The sequence below is a fragment of the Apiospora aurea genome, assembly GCF_038362705.1.
Source record: "Apiospora aurea strain CBS 24483 chromosome Unknown utg000005l_segment0_segment0, whole genome shotgun sequence".
NCBI lineage: Eukaryota > Fungi > Ascomycota > Sordariomycetes > Amphisphaeriales > Apiosporaceae > Apiospora > Apiospora aurea.
In genome coordinates, this window is record NW_027117392.1 from 6,267,431 (window position 1) to 6,285,902 (window position 18,472).

The window sequence follows — 18,472 nt, forward strand, 5'->3', positions numbered from 1 at the left end:
TCCATCGACCCCGGATTGACCCACTGCCGAGTGCGCAATGGACAGGATGCAACGTCGTGGGTGTTGGTTGGCAGGCAGCCTTAGCCCTACCAGCACCAAGTACTGTACGCCAGCACCAGGTACGCCAGCCTGCTAGTAGCAGCCGGTCATGTCATGTCATGTTCAATTTTGCTGGATGTCCTTCTTGATTCCGTTGTACCCTGCATTAGTCGCATGCGTCCAGGCACACCCATTTCAGAACAATACATGCTGACCTTGCATTAGTCGCACGCATCAGTCCATCCAGTCCGTCCAGTTGTTTGGGTCCTGGGACAACTTCTCCAACCCATATAAGATGGAGCGGGACGCACGCCGTTCCCGAGGACAATGGCGAGGCTGCCACACCTTTCGAGACATCGTCTGTGATGGTGATCAGAGCTTCATTTCTCCCAAGCGAACCGGTGGTCTCAGAATGGGTCAGACATACTACTACTACGTAAGCACCAAGCCCTGACCGCAAATCGTCCCGCGTATTATTCCTATATACGCCCGTACGCACGCACTGTACAATACTCTCTGGCGCGGTGAACTAACACCAGGCAACAGTACGAGATAGACGGGTCAACTGAGACACACGATCCTGCCATGCCCAGCACTACGTCTTGTCCCTACCTCCCGGGCCAGACTGTAAATACCCTCGACGTTCCCACTGAACATCCTTCCCGTCACAGGAGTGCTTCCATGACTTCCATCACTGCCGCCGACTACAGGACCATGAACCCCATGGACAAGTTCAGATCTCCCCGCCCGGCACCCACGGTGCCTGGCATGGCCCGAAGCCTCGTCAGCTCATCACCAACAGAGGCGTTGCAGCTTCACAAGCCTTTACCTACACCGGAGGCATCGCAACCCCAGAGGCCCTCACGCTCACAGTCGCCCACGCCACGCTGGATCTCGGCTCGACGACTATTTGGCCTGAAGCCATCCAACCGTGGTAGCAGTGCGGACCGCAGCAAGGGTGCCATCCAGAGTGACACTTCGGATACGGCCTCGGTGAAGAGCAGTCACAGCAACCACAGCAGCCAGAGTTACCCGTCGGAGCGTAACACGCGGAGCACCACGCCCTCGGGCGGCAGCCGGTCACGCGACATGTCGCCCGAAGCACTACGGAGGTTCCTCTCGGACGACATACCCGTTGTCACTACGCCTCCCGTCGAGACTAACATTGGCCTCTCCATACCCGAGCAGATCATGGAGGAAAACGAGGACGACGACAACTTCGCTAGCCATGCTGCTGCCGAGGTGGCACCCAGCACGCTGCTGTCGCCTCCACCTTTCCTCCGCAGCTTCTCATCACCCTCCATAACGTCCTGCCTGAACGTCTCTTCAGATACCATCGTGCCGCAGCAAGAGCCGTCCACGACTGTCCGCCACTCACACTCGACGGCGTTCAAGCTGCACATCCCCAAGTCTCGGTTCTCCCTGTCCTCGAGCTCATCCGCCATCACGATGCCGTTCTCGCCCACCTCGAGCATCTCGCGCGACTCCCACAGCTCGCGCAGCTCGCGGGGCGCTAGCAGTTCGTCGTACTTTGGCGGCGATAACGACGAAGACGATGAGGAGGACGACTTGGATGACCGTCGCCTCTCGCGCGAGGACGAGAAGCTCGGCAAGGAACAGCCGTTCGCGGGCTACAGCCTGCCGCCGCAGACCACGGCGGAGGCGGGACAGAAGCACCACCGGGACGCGTCCGTGGTGACGCAGACGGGCGACTTGCCCACCATTGGGTCACCTCAGTTCCTCGCCCGCAGTGATAACGGGTTGCCTCTGTGCAACAACACGACGCTGCTCAACCTGCCGACTATCGATGCGGGACTGGATGACCTTTCCAGTGATGCGGGGTGGATGGCGGATATTATCCGGCCGCGAGAGTAATGAGATCCCCCAGTAGGGTCTCTTCGCTCTCCACTTATCACACAACCTCGTCTCGCTGGGAGGGATGGGACTAATATTCTACATACGATGCATCACCACACTATTCAGAGGACAATATGGGTTGGCTTCTAGTATGGCATCTACTGCAGTCGATGCGTCATTGTTCGGCTAATAGTGCTTGTCGTCATCTCATTCAAGAACCGACAATATTGAACGACACAACCATGTACGCTTTACACCCCCGCCACCGTGATTGAAATAATCCCTTCGCCGCCGATTTCAACGAACGCTTCCATCATCGCAAGCCCGGAAACGAGTGCAAGCGATGGTTTTATTGGTAGAGCTTCGTGGAACGGCATGGCGGGTCCGGATTACGGACCAATATCGAGGATGATCTTTCAACAATTCTGGATTACCATTCGACTCCACTGTTCGAATCATTGTCCAAGAACAGGCAGTCCGCCTTGTACGAATACACAACAACACCAACAACAGAACCTGGGATGGGAATGTACAGACTACTCCATCATCACTAGGGACACCACTAACTACTACAAACGCTACGGTTATACGACGATAAGGATATATATATACGCACATAGGAGCTACGACGGCAGGAACGGAACGGAACGGGAACGGAATTGGGAATGGCAACTCGGGGATGGGGACGGATGGACATATATCCGAGTATCCATTGGGGTTATTGGGTCGGCCAACAACGATCATGACCTAGGGGAACACATACGTGCCACCAACAGCGACACACTTTAGAGACTGTAGCGAGAAGAAGCACAGCAATCAGCGACACCATTAGAATTATTATTATATACCACAATACCATTTTTTGCTTTGTTACTACATTCATTCACTCTCTTGGCCTTCGTTTCGTTATCACGTCTGCATACTTCTTAGCATCGACATCCCGCCAAGGGAGTCGTGTTGAAATCACACGAATCTGGGTCGCTTTGCGAAACGCGCCTCTACCCTTCCTCCCCCTCCTTGACCTCTTGCACAATACTCATCCCACCGCACAATCAAGCCAGCCTGTGTGAGCGGTGTGGGCTGTCGCCGTCTTCTTGTCGGGCGAGAGACAGGCAGAGGTGGTGGATAACGCCAGCTCATCCCAGCCAGTGAGTGAGGCCTTCACGTGGTGTGGTGCCCGTAGGCAGTTAGTCCCCAATGTCCCACGCCACGTCTTCTGCCCCCTCGTTCGATTCCTTCGTCGACACGTAAGTGCGTGTGTGTGGTCTAGATCCCGTGCGTGTAGGTATACATATGTATGTGTGCGCACGCGTCCCCTCTCTTGGATGGCTTGCTGGGGAGAGAGGGTACGGGTGGGGACGCGCGGCGGAGCCCCAACGGCCGGACAAACGGGGGGTGCGATGGGGTTTCGACATGCGTGCAGGACAGGCCAACGGAAGAATGGCCGGCTGATGGGTGGGGCCCGGGAGGGGTTCATGTCTTATTAGATGTATGTACGTACGTCGTTCGGCTTATTAGATGTACCACGTACGAGGATGAAGTGGTCAGGGTAGGGTGGGATGCTGTATTTCGCTTCACTCGACTCGACGTGAACTGATGGTGATGGTGAGGTTGAGGGTGAGGGTGAGGGTTGCTGGGGTTTGGTTGGGAGGTAGCATGGGTGGGCGCCAGCGTGTTGGAAAGGGGCCATCGGAAGGGAGGTTATCCGGCTGTCGACAATGCAGCGGGATCAAGGTGATATGTCTTGTTGGGGGATTTGCTAGCAGTATGTATTGCTTCGCTCGGGTTTTCTCTTTCCCTCCCGACGAACTGCAACTTACGTACCATTTCTTCATCTCCCTTTCTCGTGCGAGGTGGCCCAGTTCAGCAACTACGATCCTGTCTGAACTGCCGTAAAGGTATGCCATCATCGCCAGTAAGTGTTTCTCGGTGTCATGAACCCAAACCAGAGGGGCAAGCATTCACTCCAGGTGCAAGGAGCGTGTTGGGACGTTGGTGATCAAGTGAAAGGATAATGATAATGATTGAGGGGGTATCTTCTTATACGAAAACTACATTATATCCGGAAGCGTCAATCTATGATCCATTCCGTGATCAACTCAGAATCAACGCTCTCCATAAGCACCACTCGGCCAGATCCGTCCAAGGAAATAGCTCTGCCTGATGCCATGCTGGCTGGCTCATTCTCAACGAAGGTCAGGTCACGCCTCTTTCTCTCCTCCGTCTCGGAGTCCCACGCCGCCTGCCGCCTATATCATCTTAAACCGCCTCATCGAATGAAACGCCAACCGCCGCGTCGGCGTCCACAAATACCTCCGCCCATCAAAGTGCACGTACGCCGCGCCCACCGCGAGCCCCGTGAGGTGGGCCGCGTGCCCCAGCGGCAGCCAGGGGATGCCGACGAAGAGGCCGTACAGCTCGAACGCCGTCAGGGCCAGCAGGGCCTGCTGCGCGGGCAGGCTCCCCGGGACGAACATGATGCCGATCTCGGCGTGCGGGTTCGCCATGGCGAACGAGGCCAGGATGGCCATGATGGCGCCGCTGGCGCCCAGGCCCGCCGACAGCCGGCCCGCCGGGTTGGGCCAGACGGTGGAGAGGTGGTGGCCCAGGCTGGCGGCGAGGCCGGAGCCGAGGTAGAAGGCGGCGAAGTGGCTGTGGGGAGGAGGAGGAGGAGGAGACTCGGAGATTAGTTTTACCGGTCAAGTAATAGAAAGACGTGAGGTATGTTCGTTGAGGCTGAAGCAGCCGAGAGATGGGAGGTGTGGTTTGATCGGCTTACCTATTGCTTCCCTGGAATATCTTGTTCTGTTGCACATGAGGCGCGAACTGGGTCAGGGCATACATGTTGAAGCCCAGGTGCAGGAGGCCCGCGTGGCCGAACATGGAGGTGAAGAGGGTGTAGTTCCGACCCGAGGCGGCGACGTGAGCAAAGTAATCCCACGTCGAGGGGATGAGGTTGTTGAGGGCGAAGATGCCGGCGTTGGTGCAGAGGGCGGCGCGGACGACGACGCTGGAGTTGGTAAGCCACGCGGGCTGCCACGCGTCGACGGCGCTGCTCCGTCGTGGGTTTTGTTGGCCGTGGCCCCAATAGGAACCTCGCACGTGAGACAAGGCCCGCTCGGCTTCGAGCTGCTCGAACGTCATGGACGAGGACGAGGACGACAGCCAGCCGGAGCGGGAACGGCCGTTCTTCACCTCCTGAACGTCGTTGTACACCTCGTACGCGGCGCAGCCGAGGTAGGTGGCGCCGATGGCCGTGGTGCACCAGATGGTTGGGCCGAGGACGCGGACGGGGGCAGGCCGTAGTAGGCACCGCCGCCCGAGGAGGAGGAGCCGTAGGTGCCGTATCTGCGCCGGGCGAAGATGCGCGGCGGCAGCTTCTGAGCCAGCCACCAGCGCAACATGTTTGACGCTGCTGCTGCCGAGATTGTTGGTGTACTGCCGACTGGCTGGCCGCAAACGATACGGCAACGTGCGGCGGCTTGGCTGCGCAAGGACTAGCCGGTGGTGGTCTAAGTTGGTTGAGTCGTATCAATCGTCAATCGCGGTGGGGCCACAAGGAGCGAAGGGAGCGGCGGATGGGTCGCTAATGGCGCTCCTAGGACCGGGCTCCTCCTCTGGGATCCTCCCAGCTGAACGAGCTTGGAGGCTCCGAGGTCGAATCCAACTGGACGGCGGACTGTGTTTCTCCGTTTAAGAGGCTGCGGAAATCCCTGTGCAGGGTCGTAGCAGATCGGTGATTATGTTGCGTTGCTATTTCCTTCTTTCGCGATATTTGGGACGGTAACGTACCTGAATCTCCTCCAAGATCGGGTGATGTTACCCAGGCTGCATTGGAGGCATTGAAGTCGATTGCGGTTTAGCATCCAATTCTGAGGTAGCAAGGTCATCAATCGAAAGGTCTCGCCCCCAATGAAACGACCAACGGTCAACAGTGTGGCTCATAATTAAACTGGGACCCCGCGTGGCTTGGGAGGTTTATGCAGTGGGAAATCTGCAGCCAACGCCTCTGGCAGCCTGGACACATCGACCAACGAATGCAATTGGAAGTCCAGCAGCAGGCCCTCTAGCCTCTAGGCCTTCCATCCAGTCCATGCCAGCATCCAGCATCAACGGCCCCCCTGCCTTGGGCACTGTAGTATTTCGCCCAGAGACCTAATAAATCCCTCTCCTGGCCTGGTCCTTCAAGAAACCCACCGCGCCCCCTTCGTGTCAATTAGGAGCTCGAAAAGGCCCCAGGCCAGACTCTATCTCCCAGCGCTAGGCGTTCGACTTGTTTTAGCACAGCACACCGGCGCCCAGCCCAAACCCGGGTTTGTGGGATCACTGAGACGGGTTTGCACGTTTAAATGATGAGGACAGTGGACCGGCAGAGTTGTCGCTCTGCGGCCAGTTCGGATCGTTCCATATCTGACCGCCAGCCTAACGCGAAGTCGGCCTAGCCCCGAGCACAGCCGGCGCCCGCTGGCTCTCGAGGCTAACTCGTAGCCCTTGGTCCTTGGTTCTTCCGCTGTCTGGCTGCAGAAGGGGATTGGCCCGAACCAGGCAGGACGGAGCTTGAGACTTGACGTGTTTGAGGTTCCGAGAAACCCCTGTCAGCAAGCAAAGAATCGTCCCATTCCGCCCTCCTCATTGGCCACCCCGTCCCATCGGGTCCTAAAAGCTTAGGTAGATTGGCCCCTGTCCATGTCGCCCTGCCGAAAGCCCACTCTGCCCACGATGGGGAGGAGGAGCAGTGCAGTGCAGAAAGAGAACAGAGAGAGAGAGGAGCGAAATGGGGGTGAAAAGGTTCGGTTCATTTCAATATATTCGCGGCGCAACGCCCTACCAACGCCCGGCCACAGCCTCAGCCCATCTCTGCTCTGCTTTGATCAGTGACCTGGACTGAACTGACTCTTGGACGGCTTTTCCGCCTGGATACTCTCTCCTTTCCCCTTTTTTTCCCACCTCATGCCGTTTGCTGTCGGCCAACGTCTTTACCTTCGTTCGCGTTCCTAGTCGAACACTCACTTTCACTTTTTCTGCTTGGAATTTGCCCATTTTCGTTTCCTGTCCTTGTGTTTCCGTTTTGACTCTTCTTCTTCTCCTCTATTCGTGTTGATCATGTTGTTCCATAATTCCGTTTTACTGGGCTTGGCCCCCTTTATGGCACTGGCCAAGGTCCAGTATCTGGTAGGTTAAGCAGATCTCGCATGACGATGTAAAACAACATGTGCCTCACCAGGATGCTAACATCAAGAAGGGTGTATCAATTGCCGGCGGTGACTTTGGATGCCAGACCGATGTGAGTTTTACCGTCTACTCTATCATACGCTCTAGGCGAGGACATGGCCAACTGACCAAACTTCCAGGGCACTTGCGCTTTATCTTCTGCCCAGCTGCCGGGCGATGGCGCTGACCAGATGAAACATTTTGTTGGCGATCTTGGGATGAACATGATGAGGCTTCGTACGCCCTCCGCCCCGCGTGCTATTTTCGGAACCTGGGTCAACTAACATCGTGAAGCTATCTCTTGGCAATTCCTTGTCAACAACCAGCTCGGGGGCGACCTCGACGCGAACAACCTGGGGAAATACGACCAGATGGTGCAGTCCTGCTTGAAAACTGGCGCCCACTGCATGATCGACATCCACAACTTTGCGCGATGGAACGGTGGTGTCATAGGGCAGGGCGGCCCGAGCGACGATCAGTTTGTCAGCCTCTGGACCCAACTAGCAACCAAATACGCAAAGAACGACAAGGTCGCCTTCGAACTCATGAATGAGCCGCATGACCTCGACGTCAACATCTGGGCCCAGACGTGCCAGAAGGTGGTCACCGCGATCCGACAAGCCGGCGCCACGTCGCAGATGATCCTGCTGCCCGGCACGAACTTCGACAGCGCGGCGACGCTGGTCTCGAGCGGCTCAGCGACCGCCCTGATGGGGATCCAGAACCCCGACGGCACGACCGACAACTTGGTGCTCGACATCCACAAGTACCTCGACGAGGACAACTCGGGAACCCACAAGGAGTGCGTCACCGATAACGTGGAGGAATTCAAGGCCCTTGCGAAGTTCCTCCGCGACAATGACAGGAAGGGCTTGGTCAGCGAGAGCGGCGCATCAGGCGCTGCATCGGTAAGGATATCTCGCATGGATTAGACATGGGTGTTATTGATTGCTGACTATGATATAGTGCCTGAAGGATTTCTGCTCGCAGAACAACTTCATCAACGCCAACTCGGATGTTTTCGTGGGTTTCGTCGGATGGGCGGCCGGAAGCTTCGACGCGTCCTACGTGATGGGTCTCACGCCTACGAAACAGAACGGCAAAATGGTGGACAACCAGCTGATGATGCAGTGTATCATGGCGCCCTGGAACAGCTTCTCGTTCTCGAACGATACCATCGCCCAGCCGACCCAGACCCAGAAGCCGTCCGCGCAGATGCCGACTTCCCTGTCGCCCGACAGCACCATGGTGCTTGGGCCCTCGATCGTCCCCTTCCCCGGTAAGGGGACGCCGACGGGCAACGTGGTGACGATCCCGCTGCTGACGGCGGCGCCGACGGTCGTCTCGAAGTTCAGCACGCGACCGATCGACTCGCTCACGGAGATGTTCATCACGTCGCCCATCTCGGACATGACGACCATGACGCGGCTGTTCAGCGCGACGGGGGCGCCGCCCGAGATGCCGAACCCGACCTTCCGCCCGCTCGCGCTCAGCCCGCTGGGGTCGGCGCCGACGCACCTGCCCAAGGCGCCGGGGTCGGGGTCCCAAGCTGGGGGCCGGTGGCTACAGGTGGGGCGCCCGCGGCGCCGACGGTGGCAAGCGGACTGGTGTTTATTGGAACGCTGGTCGCTATGCTGTTATAGTAGACAATCTGGATCTACGGTTCGGATGTGGGTGTCGTTATTAACTTTCTTCTGTATTTATATTTTTGGGCTGTCGGTTTATTGGGGTGGCTAGAAAAGCGAAAGGCAGGGTTTGGGCTTTGGGCGCTGATTTTGGTGGAAAGGGCTTCATGGCTGTTCTGATGGCATGTTCTGTTCTCTATCAAGATCGAAGCTGCACGAGACTTGACGCCGGAGCCTGTGTACGATCAGAACGAGAACGACCTTGGGCATACTACCGATAGGCCGCATAGGCCTTCTACTTTATTATCTATTATCAACGAGGAGTGGCTACTCACTCACTCACCGTTTTTGGAGGGGCTGCGAGCCACTTCAAAACGCGCCTTACGGCGCCTGCCCAACGAAGAGGCAGACATGCCCGAAGGGACTCGGTCGGAATATACAGGAACTATATATGGCCGTTTGGATTCTACTATACACAATTACAAGATATATACATTCTTGTCAAACTACTGTCCTACGACTGCTGCCAGAACTCTGAGTGAATTTGTTGTTTTTGTATCATATTTGTCTTGCTGATTTCGTGGTCGAGAGAAAAAGGAAAGTCTGAATGATATCACCCACACCACCGCCGACTGTGCTATGGTGTTGTAAGGCTATTATGTCTCGTACTGCCGGTGCCTTCAGATATATGAGTTGGTCAAGGGTGGTCGGCTCGGAGAATAGTGGTTAATATTGATGAGACACGCTGTGTACAGGGGTCAGGGGGTGGTGAACTGCCGGCAGCTAAGGAAGGGGAACGGGTGAGGACAGTAAGCGACGGATGGGCACAGCTGTCAGAGGTCAGATGAGAGTGTGCTACGTAGGTGCCGCCTTGTTCACGGCCAGGCACTCGTGACTTGCTTTGGCGAACGAGGCAGCTGCGAAGAGCATTTTGATATGTTGCGCTTCCAGGCACTTCCTTGTGAAATAGGGAGGCTGCCTATCGGTTCTCTCATATTCAAGAGCAGGCATTGCTCATAGTTGCTTCACCTACAAGCATGGAAATAGCCTCAGTCAAACATTCTGTTCTATTAGGCAACACCAGCAACAGCCACCTCACCACATCAAAAGCGCAATGGGAATGCCTTGAAATGCCTTGACGATCTTCATGGGTTTCTAGAATAGGCGATAGCCCCGCAGTAGATGGTGGGGTAGAGGGACACCCCTGGAACAGTGCAGTAGGTTCTACTGAAGCAGTAAGCGGAGCGCAAAGCAAGCAATCGACTCGACCTGCTGTAGCCCTGAACGGGGACCCTGTAGCCCCCCCTAACGCTGCATGCTAATTGACGATGCCAGACGCTAGAAGATTAGGCCACTGGGGAGGAGGTGGTGGGAGTGGATGGGCAGGATGGGCAGGTCCAAGACTCCAGCGCAATCCATGATCAATGCCCCTCATTCAGCCAGGCGGCGCGGACCCAAGAAAAGCTCAGGCAATTCCCCGTCTCATCAATCCGGCCGCCTGTCACCACACACGTCACCTCACCTGCCCAAGCAAACCTCCCAAACCCACCCGCCGCCAAGACACTCGTTTCTACTCACTGTTCATCCTCTTTTCGCACCCCAAGCTACACAGTATTCCACCCATGACTCTTGTATCTATACCTACATCGTCGGATTAGGTAATATCGTAATTCTCTATTTGATTTGTCGCATACCCTAGGACGCCTGCAACCCCCCGTTGTCGCCATGCCGGACCTGTCTGAGGCCATCACTGCCATCCGCGAGGGCGCTAAGGAGAAGGACCGCTTCACCTACCTCACCATCCTGCAGTACAATGTTACCTCGCCCGAGGTCCTACCTACCGTAAATGAGGTCCTGGAAAAGGACCCCCAACTCACCCAGGAGATTGGCTGGGACCTCGTCCAGATCCTGCTGCGCATCCCGGGTGCGGAAACGTGCCTGGAGACGGTCGCCCGGCTAGGCAACCCGCGCGAGGTCATGATCAAGGTCATGGAGGCGCTGGAGCAGCTGGGCGAGGAGTCCGGGGACGAGAACGCCCTGCTGGCCGAGGCCGAGACCGAGGAGCCCGAGCCGCCCAAAGACGTCGCGGCCCGGTTCATCACACTGCTCGGCATGCTGGCCATCCTGCACCGGCGCATCAAGACCAAGTACCCGTCGAGGTTCCTGGGCTCGTCGCTGGTCAAGGTCTACGAAGCCTACCAGCCGACGCCCGAGATGACGGCGTCCGTCATCAACCTGGTCCGCTCGCTCTCCGGGCGCAAGCGGCCGCCGCTGCCCAGCAGGAAGTCCAGCATCAACGTCGCCAACCCGGACCAGGACGGCGATGCCTCCAAGAACGCCCCGGACCCCGAGGCCGAACAGGAGGACCCGACCGAGGAGATGATGCAGGCGAAACTGCTCCAGGCCTTTGTCACGTGTATACTGCAGAGGTACATCAACGAGAACGAGATGCAGTGGTCCGCCCGCCTCTTGGAGAAGTACTACCCCGAAAAGAACCTTCCGGGTAGGAAGACCATGACACAGAAGTATACCGAGGACGACACACTGCAACAGCGAGATGCCGTGGTCGGCCAGTTTGTCGTAAGTCCACACATGATACGAGTCTGATGCTTTCGAGACTTGGGCTAAACAAGGGGAACACAGTCAATACTAAGCGATCTGGGAGTCGACGACTGCTCTCAATCTTTCGTCAAGAGCATATACGAAAAGGCCAGTGGTTTCGACCCGCTGGCTAATTTCGAGAACTTTGACTCAGCCGACGAGATCAAGCTGTCGCCAGGCGGCGCCGTGTCCTTGATCGCCTACTGGATCTTCTCGGCTGAAGTTTTCGAGGCCAACCACCCATCACCCGAGATGCACCTCTTCCCCGAGCACAACACGCTACTGGAGCGATTCCTAGGTGCGGACCCGCAAAGCGAGATTGTCCAAAACCCTGGAATCGCCGATGCGCTCGTGACCGTGGGCCTGGCTCTAAACCACATGAAGCTCGTCTCGGCCAACCAAGAAACCAAGTGCATGGCCTACCACCACAGCCTCACGCTCGTCAGCGTCTTCCACCCGGACCTGCACGTGCGGAATGCCGCGACGACCTATGCGGGCATCGTCCTCCACTCGGACCCGGACGACCACAACCGTCTGGAGATCCTCGAGGACCTGCTGGAGAACTGCATGTTTGCCACGCTCAAGGCCGTGGCCGTGACGTGGTTAAAGGAGGAAATTCTGGCCGCCAACAAGGAAGGGGCCAGCGCGAACGCGTTCACGGGGCCCGAGGTCGTCGACCACCTCCAATACTTCATCTTCCCGGACATGCAGGAGCTGAAGGACATGGACCACGAGGCGCTGGCGGAGCACTGGGCGCAGAACAACATTTTCCTCTCGCAGGTGGCCAACTTCGGCTACTTTTTGTTCTCGTCCGGGCTCAAGGGCGTGGTGCCGTCGGGCATGGGCGCGGCCGTGGCGGAGCGGTTCATGGACCCGCTCGTGGCCGGCGCGGAGAAGCTGCAGCAGGGCGTGCCCGAGCTGGGCGAGGGGGAGAAGATGGAGCTGGCTATTCTGGTGGATAGGCTGAGGAGTATTCCCCTATAAATTACTTACCCTGGGATGGTATGGTACTCCGACTGGCGGGTTACTGGGAAAGGCAAAGGAAGCTTGGCGGGTTGGATGGGGTTCCTGGGTTCTGGCTAGATAGGAGGAGGCATGATGAGAGGCAAAGAGAGAGAGAGAGAGAGAGAACCCCTTTATCCTGGCCGGTGTGACGGGCCCGTAACGTCGCTTTAGAACTCGAGAGTAGAACGTGGTGCTGCGATAATGAGACGCATTATGATAATGATGGGTTCTATTTAGTATATCGCATCTGACCTTCACGACGTGCCTAAGAAGCGAGAGATGGTCAACGAGGCTGGAAATGACGGCACTGGTATTGTTCATTTTGAACGAACAGCTATATAAGGTTAGATAAGTTGTATCTTTTTCATCGAAGTGGTACGACACGTGAAAGCACTAGTGGTTTAGTGGTAAAATCCATCGTTGCCATCGATGGGCCCCGCGTTCGATTCGCGGCTAGTGCAATACGAGATTTTCTCATTTTGTTTCTATTTTTGCATGTTTCGTCATTTGTGGCCATGGATCTGACAATCCGTGGTGCCTTTGGAGGCCTGGTTGGATTAATGCTTGTGAGAATAGAGTTTTGCCTCCAGATCCCCGATCGTCGCGAATCCGAGCGATACTTCTTTAACCATAACCTTAACGAGCCCACTAAGACTCTTGGAAGGGAGACGAAACACTAAGTCGGGAGCCCGGGGTGCACCCCGAAAACCTGTTATTCTGGCAGAGTCTCTGTGCTATTTCCCCTGGAACCGAGATACAGACAAGTCATCCCCCAATCAATTTGGTTTGTCCTAACCTAAGCGATGGACGAAACCACCCGCGCACTGCAAACGCAGTGGTGACGAATCCCGTCGTGCAGTGCGTCGCTTGTGTCTCGAAAAAGGACGTACAGCGCACATGGTGCTGAAGTGATTGCTACGTACTCACTGGCTCTGGTGTAGGGAAACGGACTGCAATTTCGACAGGCAGGACCCATGCGCCGTCCAGGTTCGATCTGGGGTAGAGCGGCACGATTGCAGTCAACCACGAGCGCTGTTTGCAGGGGGCGAGGAATGGCAGAAGGGGCTGTCCGGGCTGATAGCTCCGGCCTAGCCCTGACAAAGGCCCCCAATTGGGTTTGACAGGGGCCACCGTCAGCGCCCATAGCCCCTGGCTAAGCCGCTAAGGTCGAATTGTTTACAGCAACCACCCACCCGCCCGGCCGCAATCTGTGCTGTGCTGGGGGAAACCATCGAGATGTGATGTCATGCACCCTCACCTTTTCACCTGCCAAAAACTCTCGTGACACCTTCGAGTGTCGTTTCCTGCCGTGCTGACTTGACTTGGTCCACTTGCCCTTTTGCAATCCTGTAGCCACAACCCTTCTTTTCTTTAATCAATATACCCCAAGTATCGGTTTCTGCTGAACAGATCGCCCCCCCTGATGTACCAACAAACCTGCTTTATTCCCTATTAATACCGATCGATTGTGGATAGGATCTACCACAAAGCAACCCGTACATCCCCATACTTGCCGGACGCTTGATCCCTACCACTGGAACATCACAATTCGTCCTACTGTATCGCCCAAAGATCAGCCAGACGGGGCTGCAGAACGTATCGACAGACAAACTGATCTGGTTTCTGAAACTGGAAGAAATCAGGTGCTTCTCCGACCCCTGCGTAAAGGCAATCTAACCTCGACCTTTCTTTCGACGACGACAACGAGCTACGACCGAGGGTAGCTGCCAAATAGTAGCCCAGTGCTCCGTTCGGAGTGACTGCCGGTTTCGATGCCCGGTCTTGAGTTGGACAAGCCGCCTTCGGGTCCGATCAAGCCAGATCCGTCCGACGAGACGCTACAAATCACCGACACTCACAGCGAAGACCGTCCCGGCGCCCTTGTCCGCGATGCCCACGGCAACATTGTCTACCCCAGCCTCGTCCCGCCCGACATCACATCCCCCGTCTCGCCGCCCAAGACCGCTGCCGCCCATGACGAGCAACCCCCTCGCGCGAAGACGGATGACGGCACAAGCGCGCCCGCCACGACAAAGACCGCGCCGCTGAAGTCTTCCCCCAACAAGAAGAAGGATGAGCGCCCCTCCCTCGAGGGACAGAGGCGGTTCGTGACGGACGCGCCCCGAGGGTTCAATCGGACTGTGACTGCCCTGCCGGCCTTTAAGCGGGCTGGGACTAACATCTCTGTGCTCAACGCCGCCCTACAGGCGCGCCGCGAGCAGGAAGAGACCAGCGACAGCTCCGACTCGTCCGGGTCCGAAGACGAACATGAGGACCGCCAAGAGACGCCAGGCGCGCCGCTGGAACAGAGCCAAACCTCGGCCAAGGAGAAGCGGAGGAGGAGCGACGACCAGTACCGCCGCTTCAAGGTGGGCAATGAGCAATACAAGACCAAGGGCAAGGTTAAGAGAGACGGCCGCTTGAACATTACGGTCCACGACACGAGCAACACGGGGTACTTGGCCAAGGCTCTGGGAACGGCCGTCAAGAGGATCGTGCCTAAGACCGAGAAGGCCGGCGGGTCGGGACGGGCCAGTCCGTCGCGTCTTTCCTCGGCGACGACCACCACATCGCAGTCGGCGAGACGGCCGAAGCTGAATATTGTCATCATGGTCATTGGATCGAGAGGAGATGCGCAGCCCTTCCTCAAGATCGGAAAGGTCCTTAAGGAGAACTACGGCCATCGCGTCCGGATAGCGACCCACCCAGCGTTCCGAGAGTTTGTGGAGAACGATTCGGGTCTGGAATTCTTCTCGGTCGGAGGCGATCCTTCGGAGCTGATGGCGTTCATGGTGAAGAACCCCGGTATGATCCCGAAACTCGAGTCTGTCAAGGCCGGCGACATTGGCCGCAGGCGTAACGCCATGGCGGAAATGTTTGACGGCTTCTGGCGCGCCTGCATCAACGCCACCGACAACGAAAAGGATGAGGCCAATCTCAAGATGATGGGCCACAGAGCCCCCTTCGTTGCCGATGCCATCATTGCGAACCCGCCCAGTTTCGCCCATATCCACTGCGCCGAAGCCTTGGGCATCCCGCTGCATCTCATGTTCACGTTCCCCTATACACCCACCCAGGCTTTCCCGCACCCGCTGGCCAGTATCAAGAAGACTAATGTCGACCCCGGGTACACGAATTTCATGTCTTACCCCCTAGTGGAGATGATGGTCTGGCAAGGACTCGGCGACCTTGTCAACGATTTCCGTGTCACCACGCTGAAGCTTGATCCGGTTTCTACACTTTGGGCTCCGGGTTCTACGTACCGACTCCATGTGCCGTACACTTACCTTTGGAGCCCGGGCTTGGTACCGAAACCAGAAGATTGGGGCCCAGAGATCGATATTGCGGGCTTCACTTTCCTCGATCTCGCATCTACTTTCAAGCCGCCCCAGGACCTTGTCGAGTTCCTCGACGGAGGCGAAAAGCCCATCTACATTGGCTTCGGATCAATTGTGGTTGACGATGCGGACAAGTTCACCGAGATGATATTCGAGGGTGTCAAGAAGGCCGGCGTGCGGGCGCTGGTCTCCAAGGGTTGGGGTGGACTGGGTGGCGAGAATACGCCAGACAACATATATATGCTCGAGAACACCCCGCACGACTGGCTATTTCCCAAGGTCCAGGCTTGCGTCATTCACGGTGGGGCGGGCACCACGGCAATTGCGCTCAAGTGCGGCCTACCCACCATGGTGGTGCCGTTCTTTGGTGATCAGCACTTCTGGGGTTCCATGATCGGCACCGCGGGCGCGGGGCCCGAGGCTGTGCCCTACAAGCAGCTGGACGCCGACAAGCTCGCGGATGGTATCAAGTTCTGCCTGACGGATGAAGCGCGTGGGGGTGCGCAGAAGATTGCTAAGAGCATCGAGGCCGAGGGCGATGGGGCCAAGAACGCGGTCAAGTCGTTCCATAACCACCTGGCGTTTAGCGGGGAGGAGTCGATGCGTTGCTCTATCCTCAGCGACCGCGTGGCTGTTTGGAAGGTCAAGGACACGAGTATCAAGCTGAGCGCGGTGGCAGCCGACATCCTCGTGGAGAAGGGTCTGCTGTCATGGCGGCGGCTGCGCCTGATACGCCACAAGGAGTGGAACGATTTCGAGGGACCAGGCGAGCCGGTCACGGGTCTCGCTGGGGCTATGGGGAGCGCCATTGGCGAGTTCTTTACAGGGGTTGGGAGTGTGCCGATGCGCATCGCCAGGACGTCGACCAAGCGCCAGGAGCGGAAGAAGAAGAAGGAGGCTAAGCGCCAACAGAAACTGACACAGAAGAAGAAAGCGGCGGAGCCCAAGACACCAAAACCTACTGAAGCTACCAATGGCGCTTCGTCCGAGTTCCCATTCCCGAATGGTCCTTCCGGTGCCGGGCAGCAGCAGCAGCAATCTGGACAACAGCAGAACCAGATGCCGCGACCGCCTGCGCAAACGCAGCTTACGAATAACTCGATTCTCACGGCTACTACTCCGGGATATGAGAATGCTGCTGAGGAGTACGGTGCGGATATTTCCAAGGGACTGGAGAAGTCTGGCAAGGCCATTGCCCAGGCTCCAGTCGACTTGGCTATGGCCATTGCGCAGGGTTTCCACAACGCACCCCGACTGTACGGAGATGATACGGTGCGCCGCCCGCCGCGAGTGACGGGCATCAAGTCGGGAATGCAGGCCGCGGGGCACGAATTCGTCTTCGGCATCTACGACGGCGTTACGGGCGTCGTGCGGCTGCCGGTCAAGGGCGCTAAGCAGGACGGGTTGGGTGGCGCGCTCGGCGGCGTGGCCATGGGTTTCGGCGGGTTAGTCCTCAAGCCCATCGCGGCGATTGTGTCGCCGTTCGGGTACACGCTCAAGGGCATCTCGAAGCAGCTGGAGCGGCGGCACAACCCGGCGCGGTACGTGCGGCGGGCGCGCATCGTGCAGGCGCAGCGCGACTTGTTGGAGCTGTCGCCGGCGGAGCGCACGGCGCTGTCGGAGGAGACGTACAAGGGGTACGACGTGATGCGGCAGCTGGGGAGCTGGTGCTGCGGGAGAACGGGAAGCGGAGCATTTCGGCGCGGATTCACAGGAGGCCGCACTTGCACTACCATCATCAGGATCGCAACGACACTGGCGGCAATAATGCTGAAGACAGTGGTGGCAGTCCGGGCGAGAAGTACGGGCTGGAGCACGGGGAGTGGGGCCGGGGCCAGGCGTTTGAGAGCGTGGAGCTGGCGGAGAGGGCGATTGCGGCGGTGAAGAATGGGGAGCCGATTAATGCGGTGCTGGGGAAGACGCGGAGGAGGAGTTTGGGGCCGGAGCGGGCTGCTAGTCGGGGAGGAGGGGGCGCGTCTTCTACGAAGACGCACCACGGCAATAAGGGTGGGAGTAGGAGTCGGAGGTTGTCGAGGCAGCAGGAAGAAGAGGCTGACGAGGTTGAGGCTGAGAAGGAGAAGGGAGGGGAGAAGAAGGAGGAGAATAAGAAGAAGGTGGTGGGGGAGGTGCAGCGGGAGGCGGCGGAGAATGCTTCGCGGGCGGTGCGGGAGGATGTGGAGGGGGAGCGGGTTGCGCCGAATCGGCAGGATACGGCGCCGGTGGGGGTGGGGGGATGAGGTTGAGGATAGGTGAGGGCTTCAGTGGAAGGAGTTACATCTTGCCCAAGGAGATGCACATCAGATATACTCCCGGTTGCTCATTACCCAAGGGCTCTCTTCTGCATGATGGGTTGGGTAGAATGGACGCGTAGAACGGTGTAAGCATGCTTGGAATAGGGGAAGGATGGGCCGATGGATACACACGGGGTCGACGACGGGTATCCTCATGTCGGTTTTGTTTGCGTTTTCTTGTTTTCCTGCTGATGGATACCCCCTTTATTTTTTTTTTTTTTTCTTTGTTTTGTTTTACTCAGTCTTCGATTCCCTTTACGAAACCTTACGGCTATACACTAGGGCAGAGTTCTTATGTTGAGTCTTTATTACTGAGTATAATCAATGTGTTATTCGCCCATCAAGTTGATTTGCAACGTGCCTGTGTTGGGGAGGTTTGCCGTAGGAGACTTGAATGGAGGATGGTTTTTGGGTGACTAAGGACTTGTGAGTGTATGTCAAGATATGACCTTGTGATACGCCGGCTTGGTATTTTGAAGTGTAGAGTATCGTAGCTGCGGCTGGT

General features: G+C 57.3%; 5 protein-coding genes across 5 annotated transcripts; 4 read left to right on the forward strand and 1 right to left on the reverse strand.

Moving 5' to 3' along the window:
* Positions 1-294: 294 nt before the first annotated feature.
* On the forward strand, positions 295-1,914 carry PG986_008431 (uncharacterized protein; the record flags this gene model as incomplete). The annotated part of the gene is made up of 2 exons (XM_066844653.1): positions 295-475; positions 586-1,914. The coding sequence occupies exons 1-2, from the start codon at positions 335-337 to the stop codon at positions 1,912-1,914; spliced, it is 1,470 nt and encodes a 489-aa protein (XP_066700765.1). The 5' UTR covers positions 295-334.
* A 2,231-nt stretch (positions 1,915-4,145) lies between these two features.
* Positions 4,146-5,841, reverse strand: PG986_008432 (uncharacterized protein; the record flags this gene model as incomplete). Its single annotated transcript, XM_066844654.1, has 3 exons — positions 4,146-4,548; positions 4,676-5,408; positions 5,823-5,841. The coding sequence occupies 3 exons, from the start codon at positions 5,839-5,841 to the stop codon at positions 4,146-4,148; spliced, it is 1,155 nt and encodes a 384-aa protein (XP_066700766.1).
* Positions 5,842-6,999: 1,158 nt separating this feature from the next.
* PG986_008433 (glycoside hydrolase family 5 protein) lies at positions 7,000-9,013 on the forward strand (the record flags this gene model as incomplete). The annotated part of the gene is made up of 6 exons (XM_066844655.1): positions 7,000-7,068; positions 7,121-7,180; positions 7,248-7,344; positions 7,402-8,015; positions 8,074-8,609; positions 8,860-9,013. 6 exons carry the CDS (start codon positions 7,000-7,002, stop codon positions 9,011-9,013), a joined length of 1,530 nt encoding a protein of 509 aa, XP_066700767.1.
* A 1,444-nt stretch (positions 9,014-10,457) lies between these two features.
* On the forward strand, positions 10,458-12,317 carry PG986_008434 (uncharacterized protein; the record flags this gene model as incomplete). Its single annotated transcript, XM_066844656.1, has 2 exons — positions 10,458-11,312; positions 11,376-12,317. 2 exons carry the CDS (start codon positions 10,458-10,460, stop codon positions 12,315-12,317), a joined length of 1,797 nt encoding a protein of 598 aa, XP_066700768.1.
* Positions 12,318-14,110: 1,793 nt separating this feature from the next.
* On the forward strand, positions 14,111-17,913 carry PG986_008435 (Sterol 3-beta-glucosyltransferase UGT80B1; the record flags this gene model as incomplete). Its single annotated transcript, XM_066844657.1, has 2 exons — positions 14,111-17,313; positions 17,391-17,913. 2 exons carry the CDS (start codon positions 14,111-14,113, stop codon positions 17,911-17,913), a joined length of 3,726 nt encoding a protein of 1,241 aa, XP_066700769.1.
* Between the last annotated feature and the right edge of the window lie 559 nt (positions 17,914-18,472).